The 10328-nt window shown below is 59.8% G+C and overlaps 1 protein-coding gene across 1 annotated transcript; it reads right to left on the minus strand.

Annotated features, from left to right (window-relative positions):
* Positions 1–8841: 8841 nt before the first annotated feature.
* On the minus strand, positions 8842–10328 carry LOC141977576 (interferon-inducible GTPase 5-like). Its single transcript, XM_074939087.1, has one exon. The coding sequence runs from the start codon at positions 10066–10068 to the stop codon at positions 8842–8844; it is 1227 nt and encodes a 408-aa protein (XP_074795188.1). The 5' UTR covers positions 10069–10328.

The following is a 10328-nucleotide window of genomic DNA, read 5'->3' on the forward strand; positions in this document are numbered from 1 at the left end:
CATTAGCTCCTCTCCTGGGCCAAGCTCCCCCACCACCGAGCCTGTTAGACCCGAGAATCCCAGGGAGCTGTCCCAGAATGCAATGGGGCAGACAGTGCTGGGTGGTTAGCACCCTGGGAGCCTTCCCAGAATGCAATGGGGCAGATGGGTTGGGGGGTCAGTGGCCCGGGAGCCTTCTCAGAATGCAATGGGGCAGATGGGTAGGGGGGTTAGTGGCCCGGGAGCCTTCCCAGAATGCAATGGGGCAGATGGGTAGGGGGTCCGTGGCCCAGGAGCCTTCCCAGACTACAAGGGGGGCAGATAGTATTGGGGGGTTTGCATCCCGTGAGCCTTCCCAGAATGCAATGGGGCAGACAGCTAGGGGGTTAGCGCCCCGAGACCCTTCCCAGAAGGAAATAGGGCAGATAATACAGGGGTTAGCACCCCAGGAACCTTCCCAGAATGCAATGGTGCACACAGGGTTGGGGGGATAGCACCTCAGGACTCTTCCCAGAATGCAACGAGGCAGACAGGGTAGGGGGTTAGCGCCCTAAGAGCCTTCCCAGAATGCAGTGGGGCAGAGAGGGTGGGGGGATCGCCCCCAGGGAGGCAACAGATGTGATGGCTGGTTAGAACCTGTGGCTTGTTTCTTTGTGTCTTGTTCCTTCTAACCAGGGAAATTAGCCCCTGGGTCGTGCCCTGTGGTGTCCCTCCCACGCCCACTCCTTTGCATGCTGCTCCGGATTTGCATTGCCCTTTGCATGAGACGCCCCGGCATCTCGGCAACACCTGGCTCCAGGAGGAGGCCCACAGCTGGGCCCGTTTGCCTCTGTCCTGCCGACCTGGGGTGGGGCAGAGGGGCGGAGGCTCCCCCAGGCCAGGCCCAGGATGCAGAACGGCTGAACAGATGCATGGGAAGGGTCGTTCAGATACCATAGATCGAGAGGGGGCGGATGGGGATAGATAGTCAGTCTTCCAGTGTTGTTTGCAGAGGTATAGCGATGCCGGTCCCAGGATATGAGAGAGGCGAGGAGGAAATAGCTTTTGTGGGAGCAGCTTGTGCGGATGGGCAGGACAAGCTTTCACGCTCACATGGACCCACGGAAGAGCTCTGTGACGCTCGAGAGCTCGGCCCTTCCACCAGCAGAAGTTGGTCCAGTAAAAGATACCATGGCAAGTAGCTTGTCTCTCAGCTGGAGGCAGGGATGGATGGATGGATGGATGGATGGGATGTCTGGGGAAGGAGGGAGGCAGGGATGGATGGGGTGTCTGGGGAAGGAGGGAGGCAGGGATGGATGGATGGGTGTGTGTGGGGAGGGATGGATAAATGGATGTTACGGAGATGAATGGATAGACACAGACCGATGGGAGGTCTAGTGGGGACAGATGGATGGATGGGGGCGTCGGGGGATGGAGGAAGGCTGGATGGATGGGGGTGTCTGGGGATGGATGCAGTGGAGGGTATGGGGAGGGACAGATGGGTGGATGGGGTGTTGGGGGATGGATGGATGGATAGAGGGATGGGTGGATGGATGGATGTTACGGAGATGAATGGATAGATAGACACAGACAGATGGGAGGTCTAGGGGGGACAGACGGATGGATGACTGGCACAGAGCGCAGGTGGGAAATCATCTCCCAGCCCTTCCCAAGCAGGGGCTGTCATATTTTCCAGCAGCACTCGGTGGCCAGGCTCTGCCCACAGCACATCGTGTGCCCATGGCACCGTCGGCTCCGCGGGCAGGTAAATGGTTGCTGGCTCCTGTGTTTCGAGGGGTCCCGCGCACGGGAAGCACGGGCTCCGGCAGCAGGAAGAATGCATCGGGGAGGGAGCTGCCCTCGCTGAAATCCACCGAGGGGCGGGAGCTGCCCTCGCTCCTGGCTTCCCCGCAGCAAGGGCTGATGGGAACTCCGCTCATGGCAAGGTTGGGCTGTTGGCGTGAGAAGGGGCCTGGGAATCTGGGCTCAGTTTCCCCACCTGCTCCCACTCCCGCCGTGCCAGGAGGCTGGTGGTGGGATGGGGGGGGGGACAGAGAATTTGGTCCTCTCTGAAATGCCCATCACCGTGGCCTCTGGCCGCTCACGCACCATGCAGGAACCCCCTCCCCGACATGAATTCACCCCTAGAAATCAACGGGAAAGTCTGATTATTCCAAGCAGAGCCGGCAGCAAGCCAAAGGGCAGGGACAGGCCATCGCGGGGCATAACCGGCTGGGCCGCAGTGCCACCGAAAAGGCTCTAGGGACGACGGCGGCTCCCGAACGGAGCCGGCACCAGCAGCGTGATGCAGCCGCAAACAAGGCCGTTGTCCTTCTGGGGCGGATTACTCTGAATGTCGGATGTTAGACACCGGAGGGAATTGTCCCACCCCAAGGGGCCCCAGCTGGAGTCCCGTGTCCAGCATGTGCCCCGCACTTTGGGAAAGATGTGGCCAAATTGGGATGAGTCCCAAGAAGAGAAACAAAAAGGATGAAAGGTTTAGAAAACCCAACCTGTGAGGGAAGGTTAAAAAACCCTGGGTCTGGTTAGTGTGGAGAGAAGACAACTGAGGAGCGACCTGGTAGGTTGTCAGATCTACGGTCGGGGCTGTTAGAACGAGGATCCATTGTTCTCCATGTCCCCCGAGGGGGAGACAAAAGAATTGTTTCGTTTTCTGCCACGGAGATTTGGGTTCGATTTTTAGGGATAACTCTCAGGGGAGTTCAGCTCTGGAATCGGCTTCCGAGGGGGGTCCTGGGCTCTCCATCATTGGAGGGTTTGAAGACCAGGTTGGACAAACCCCCGTCAGGGCTGGTCTAGGTTGGCTCAGTCCTGCCTCAGCGCCGGGGGCTGGACATGACGACCTCTCTGGGTCCCTTCCAGCCCGACAATGCTGCATTGTGTAAGCTAAAAAGCTGGCAGGTCCTGAGCCTCTCATCCTACGGCGGGATTTCCAGCCTTGTTCATTCTCGTCACTCTTCTTTGACCCTGTCCTGGCCACTCCTTCCTTTTCAGTGCCCATCGTCTGGAATCCACCGGGGGATTTCCATAGGACATTAGATCTACGTCCACTCGTCAAAGACTTCCTCACCGGACCACGGCCCGTCACAGCTCGGGGTCTGGCCCCATTGACTCTCTCTGCTCGGTGACAAGCTACATCTCCGAGACCTCCAAGGGTGTCCTCCAGGGAAAACCAAAGGTCCCGCGGCTGCGATTGCCAAGACATAGGAATGCAGCACAGATCCCCTAGCCTTGTGGGGCGTCTTTTCTTGGTGCAGGAGGCCCTGGGTCTGGTACTGTGGGTTCAGCTTTTACTGTTTAACTTTTATGGCTTCTCGTGTCTAGTTCCTATTGTTTTAAATTCCATAGTTCCAGGGAGGTTCCCATTCTGCCGAAGGATCAATATTTGTGCAGGTTCCAAATAAGTCCAAAGTCCAAAGGGGGGGAGGGCACTAGCCAGGACTCCTGGGTTCTATGCCCAGTCCTCAGAAGGGAATGGGGTCTGGTGGTCCAGGGGGGCATGCAGGAAGCCAGGACTCCCAGGTGCTATGTCCAGTTTGGGGAGGGAAGTGGGGTCTAGCGGATACAGTGGAAATACGGTGCCTGTGGGAGTCGAAGACGGCACCAAACTCTTTTGATCAGCATAAAGAAAAGCACCCTCAGCTAAAGAAGAGGCCCAGCCTGTAGCATATGTGTTCAGCCCCCAAGCCGCCGGGGCCCGAGGAAGGAATCCCTGGTTGAATTTCTCTGCCCTGGGTTACACAGCAGGTCAGACTGGATGGCCAGAGCAGTCCCTTCCGGCCCGCGGTTCTTTGAGTCTGATCCTCGATTGCTTTAAGGACCGGCGGGTACATCACTTTTGCCAGATTCAGAGGCCTCGAAGTGGGGGTCCGTGTAGCTGGGGTGCAATAACCTCCATTATATCATCCGACTCTTATGTTGTGTTTTGACTCGGAGCACGTTATACACCCCATATTCCAGATGGGGAGACTGCGGTCCAGAAAGGGGACGTGACCTGCCCGAGCTGGATCCAGCCGGCCTGTGGCCGAGAACCCAGGAGTCCTGCAGCCCACCCGCCCCCACAGGCGACTCTTACCCGGCCTAGAGGACCTGCGGATTCAGGCCTGTAAATCCAGCTCACCTCCCTAGCTTGGGAGAAGCCGTTTCTCTCTCACACACACACACCCCCCGGGAAGCTGGCTGAGGACGCTCTCCAGCCACGGCACCATCGTGCCGGGACATGGTGGTCACCGGGCATCCCCTGCTTCCAAGCCAGGGAGCCGAAGCTCCGCAAGGGGCCAGTGGCAATGCAGGGAGGGGGGAGAAATACAGGTGCCCAGGGCGGAATTGCCGCCTCTCACGCTGATGTGTGAAACACGCCCGAGGATCGGTCCCCAGCCGCTCATCGGTGCCACGACGCCCTCTGGTGACAGGCTGGCACACGGGCCTGGACCACGACCCGGAGCGCAGAGAGCACCCTCTGCTGCGTCTCCGACACTGTAACACCGACCTATTTCATCGGCGTTGCCAACTTTCTAAGAGCAGAAAACCGAACCCCCTGGCCCCGCCCCTTCTCCGAGGCCCCGCCCCCGCTCACTCCATTCCTCCCTCCCTCCCTTGCTCACGAGCTCATTTTCACGGGGCAGGGGGTGGGGATGCAGGGGGCTGAGGGCTCTGGCTGGGGGTGCAAGCTCTGGGGTGGGGCCGGGGCCAAGGGGTTCTGAGTGTGGGAGGGGGCTCTGGGCTGAGGCAGGGGGGTGGGGTGTGTGGGAGGAGGTACAGGCTCTGGGCTGGGAGTACAGGTTCCGGGATGGAGCCAGAAATGAGGTATTCATGGTGTGGGAGGGCGGTCAGGGCTGGGGCAGGGGTTGGGGTGCAGGAGGGAGTGATGGCTCCGACTGGGGGTGTGGGCTCTGGTGTGGGGCTGAGGATGAGGGATTTGGGGTGCAGGAACGGTGCTGGAGCCGAGCGGTTCGGAGGGTGGGAGGGGGCTCCACGCTGGGGCAGGGGGTTGGGGTGCAGAAGGGAGTGAAGGCTCTGACTGGGGGTGTGGGCTCTGTATGAGGGATTTGGGGTGCAGGAGGGGGCTCCAGGCTGGGACAGGGGGTTGGGGTGGGGGAGGGGGTTCAGGGTGCAGGCTCCAGGTGGTGCTTACCTCAGGTGACTCCCGGAAGCATCAACATGTCCTCTGGCTCCTAGGTAGAGGCGCGGCCACGTGGCTCTGCGCGCTGCCCTCGCCTAGAAGCGCTGCCCTGGCAGCTCCCATTGGCAGCGGTTCCCAGCCAATGGGAGCTGCAGAGCTGGCGCTCAGGACAGGGGCAGTGCATGGAGCCCCCATGGCCACCCCTGCACCTAAGGGCCACAGGGACATACCAGCCCGGTCAGCAGCGCTGACAGGAGCTGACAGGGTCCCTTTTTGACTGGGTGTTGGCAACCCTAGACCGACTGCTGGCTCGCTCCTTTCCAGAGGGACGCACCCGGGCTTGGGAAAGCTACGCTCCGGGGGGTAACTCAACCGGCCACTGTGCTCATCTCGGCTGATAGCACAGGCCAGAGACCTGCCCCACAGTCATTCCCAGAGCAGATCTTCTAGGCATGGGTGGCGCGTGAACCCTCCCTTCGGGGAGGCCAGCCCCCTGGCCCTGCCCCTTCTGCCCCCTCCCACCTGCTAGAGCCCTGAGCCCCACCCCCACCCACTGCAGCCAGAGGAGCCCCAGCAAAACCACCCCGACTCTCGGGCTGGCCCAACCCACTCTGGCCACCGGCTGGCCCAAGCCACCAGACAGCCAAGCGCCGAGCTCCAAGTCGCCGGCAGAGCTGAGCCCCCATCACCTTCGGGGGAGAAGGGGAGCGTGGGCGGGTCCACAGCATGGGTAAGGGGAGGCTTAGCCTGCCCTGGCCTATGATACCGACCGCCCGCGCTTCTAGAAAAACATCCACTCCGGACTGAAATCCAGTCTGCTTTGGTCGAGCTGCAGCTCCCAGCCATCGGAAGAGCCCGTTACTAAATCTTTGTTCCCCAGGCAGACACTGACAGACCGGGATCAAGTCGCCCCTTCACCTTCCCTGCGTTGAGCTAAACGGACGGTGCCCCTCAAGTCTCTCACTCGCAGGCAGGTTTATTTCTAACCCTTGATTCATTCTCGTGGCTCTTCTCTGAACCTTCTCCATGTATCACCCTCCCTCTCGGATGGAGCAGGAGACGTCAGGGGAGGCCATTCGCTTTCCACGCAGCACCACTGGATACGGCTACACGGGACCATCCAGCATAGCACAGGTCAGAAAATCCCACCTCGTTCTTCCTTCATCAAGCCCAAAACTTCTGGTTGACACTGATCATAGGACGTAGGACTGGATCTCCCGGGTCATTGAGTCCTGATCCCTGCAACTCCAGTTCTGGGCACCGCGCTTTAGGAGAGATGGGGACAAACTGGAGAGACTCCCGAGGCGGGCAAGAGAAATGTTCAAAGGTTTGAGGAAAGGTTAAAACCGGGGCATGGTCAGTCTGGAGAGAAGAGGGCCGAGGGGGGACCTGAGACCAGGCTGCAAATATGTTAAGGGCCGGTATAAAGAGGCCGGGGATCAATTATTCTCCATGTGCACTGAAGGCAGGACAAGAAGCAACAGGTTTAACCCGCAGCCAGGGAGATGGAGGTTGGATGTTGGGAAAATCTCTCTAACTCCCAGGGCAGGGCAGCTCTGGAATCAGCTCCCAGGGGCGGCTGTGGGGTCCCATCACTGGAGGGTTTGAAGACCAGGTTGGACAAACCCCCGTCAGGGCTGGTTTAGGTTGACTCGGGCCTGCCTCCGCGCCGGGGGCTGGACGCGGGGACCTCTCGAGGTCCCTTCCGGCCCCACGTTTCTGTGGTTTCCATAACACTATGGAGTCTGCCCCAGAGAGGAGGTGACTCGATCCATGGAAACGCAGGGCTGGGAGGGACCCCGAGAGCTCCCCGAGCCCAGCCCAGAACGGTGCAGCGTGAGCTGCTGTAACTCCGGGGTCCTTGTTACCCGACGGAGGTCAGAGCTTCAGAGTCGCGTCAATAAACATCTGAGAAAAATAGAGGTTTTATTTAATAAACATCCTTTGCTTTACAAAAGTAAGGGACTATTTTGTTACCACTGTCCAGTTAATGTAACAAGTGAGAGATCCAGAGGTTACCTGTATCATGGCTCTGAATTTGGGCTCTGACATCTGGATTTGAGGTCGCAATTCAAGCCACACCCTGGATACTGAAAGAGGAGCCTAATTCTCAGCCCAGTGAGAGGGACGCAGCCTTTGTGTATTGTCTCCCTCCAGCGTCTCTCGAGCCAAACCCTGTGGCCAAGATTGGCTCCTCTACGAAACTGGTCCAAAGTCAGAATTTCTGCTCCATGAGAAATTTGGATATTTTGAAATTTGGTTTTGTTCTGAATCAGGATGAAAACCAGAAATAAATTTCACAATTTCCCCATGAAACTAAATTGTTGGGAGAAACTATTTCGGTCTGGGGCTGATTGGAACATTCCCGTTCAATAACATTTTAAAAACCTGATCAAACGATAGCCAATATAATCAATTTGAATACAATAAAATCTGATAAAATCCAATAAAATAAACTTAAAATGTTTCCTTCTGGTTTTGACTTTTACAAAATGTAAACGTTAATATAATAAAATTAAAAATGCAACCAAGTAAAGTCCAATAAAATGTTTCCCTCTGATAGTGATTTTTTTTAAATTAAAAAAATCAAAAATATCCAACACAACTGAAATGTTTCCTTCCAATATTGGCTTTTGAAAAGTTAAACAAATCCAACAAAATAAAACCCACTAAAATCAAAATCTTTCCAATGTTGATTTTTTTTAAAATCAGAAACAAACAATAAAAAGGAAAAAAATCCAGTAGACTAAATCTGATAAAACCAAAACGTTGCCTTCCAATTTTGACCATCTACAAATGGTTAAAAATTGAAAACAACCACCCAGAATGTTGAACCCAGATATCCAAACGCTCGTATCAAAATGGGATTTTTTTCCCTGATTTTTTCCCCCAACGAACAATTGTGTCAGGTTCTACCTCCTGCCATCTCCTACGCCCTGGGCCATGGCTACCCTACGGGGCGTTAGCGCCGTCGCTAGGACGCCGTGGCTATGCCGGCCTAACCCTGCACCGTAGTCACACCTGACAGCAATGGAAGGGGTTGGCCATCGCCACAGGAACGCCACCTCTCCAAGTAGCTGCGTCAACGGAAGGTTCCTTCCATCAGCCTAGCGGTGTCTACACCAGGGTTATGTCGGCCTAGCCCCAGCGCTCGGGGAAGCGGGTTCTTCCCGCCCCCCAGCAACCTGGCTACGTTGACCTACATTTGATGCATAGACCGGGCCTTCGTTTGCACAAGCCCACGACGCGGGTGGAAGGAGGCACGGCCCCCACGTCTCCATGGGGAGCAGACGGTGCCCGTCCCATCAGCGCAGGAGGCCGCCCCCACACCAGCCATCATCCTGCCCCACAGGCCACCCCACCCCGCTACTGGGCACCTCCTCCCTCAATGCTCTGCTGAGGTCCAACCATGGTCGCACGTCCCTCCCAGGCTACCCATAATGCACCTCGCTCTCCAGGGAGCTGTGGGGTCCTGGCGCTATCTGGCCCCACCGGGGGTCCTCCCAGCCCCGGCCCCCCCATGCAGCTGGTGTGGGGATGGGGGGGGTTATTGCTTTGTTAAGGGAGCCCCAGGGGACCGGGTGAAGGGAGAGAAGTGGAAGCAGAGGGGGGGGGCTAGCAGCCAGAGGAGGGGGAGAGGGACAGAAGTGGGAGAGGGCTGGGGAGGGGTGTAGGGCACAGATGCTGGGGGGGGGGCACTAAGCCTCCAGCAGCCCCCCTCACCCAGCAGGGCCCGTCCCTCAGTCATAGAGGAACCCGGGATCAGGGGGGTCACAAGGCTCCCCCTCCTCCCCTGTCCCGTAGGCGGCCTCCAGCACCCGCTGGGCGTCACCGGCGAAGCCCTCCAGGGCGCTGTGCAGCAGGTAGTAGGCGGCCACAAAGGAGATGCCGCCGGCCACCAGGTTCTCCAGCAGCGGCAGGCGGGCGCGGGCCAGGCGGGCGGCCGCCTGCCCACAGAGCGCGGCCTGGCTCAGCACGTCCCGCACGGCCGCCGGCGAGAGCTCCCGGCCCAGCGCCGAGCGCACCTGGGCCCGCAGCCGCTGGGGGGAGCCGGCGCCCGCCCGGGCCAGCACCCCCAGGGACTCCTCGTCCAGGCCGAAGCTGCGGCGGTAGGAGCCCAGCGTCTCCACCAGCATGGGCACGTTGAGCTGCAGCGGGAGCCCCGGCAGCGCCGAGACCAGGGACGCCAGCAGGGCCTTCTTCCAGACGTGGCGCCGCAGAGCCTCCTTCCGGCGCCCCACGGCCTCGGCCGTCAGGGCCGGCAGGGCCAGGAGCAGCGCGTGGCGCTTGTGCCCGGCCAGCTCCTCCGCCAGCGTGGCCTGCAGCCGCGGGAAGTCGAAGCGATGCAGCTGGAAGGCGGAGAGCAGGAAAACCCGCGGGGCGGCCGCACCGTCCTTCTCCAGCTGGCGGGCGCAGTCCGCGCGGATCTCGCCCAGCACCTGGAGCTCCTGGAAGCGGGCCGGCCGGCGCCGGCGGGACGCCCGCAGGTCCTGATCCACCTTGGTGCGCAGGAAGTAGAAGCGCCTGCCCGCGGCGGCCAGGGCCTGGGCCAGCTGGGCGTGGCTCTCTCGGAACCGCTCCGAAGCCACGAGGAGGAAGAAATCGTAGCGCATCAAGCCCACCTGCTCCAGGTACCGCTCGGCCCGGAAGCTGGGGGTGCCGGTGCCGGGGAGGTCCCAGAGCCGGACGCTGGGGAGGCCGGGGTGGGGGTAGGGCGTGGGCTCGGCGGTGGTCTCCACGACGCCGGTGGGGGCGGCGCGGGGGTCCGAGTCACTCAGGCCACGGAGGGCATTGACCAAGGTGGATTTGCCGGCGCCGGATTCGCCCGTCACGGCGATGTCCAGGGTGGCCGAGTCCAGCGAATCCAGCAGGGTTTGGACCTGGGTGCAGACCTCCAGGACCACGCGGGACTGGATCAGGGAGCCCATCTCCGTCAGGTCCTGCTCCCGCAGCTCCAGGCTCTGCATGGCGGAGGAGCTGGCTTGGAAAAGAGGCAGGATTGAGGTTTCTTTGGCCTACAGCCCGGGGTTGCCACAAGACCCCACTCCCCTCCCGGAGTGGGGGAGAGAACCCAGGAGTCCGGGCTCCCAGCCCCCCCTTTGCTCTAACCGCTAAACCCCACTCCCCTCCCGGAGCCGGGGAGAGAACCCAGGAGTCCGGGCTCCCCACTCACAGCATTTCTCCGGAGGCTCCCAGGGAGCTGCCGGGCTGGTTTCGCGGCGGTCCC

Source organism: Natator depressus, chromosome 24 (genome assembly GCF_965152275.1).
Source record: "Natator depressus isolate rNatDep1 chromosome 24, rNatDep2.hap1, whole genome shotgun sequence".
Classification (NCBI taxonomy): domain Eukaryota; kingdom Metazoa; phylum Chordata; order Testudines; family Cheloniidae; genus Natator; species Natator depressus.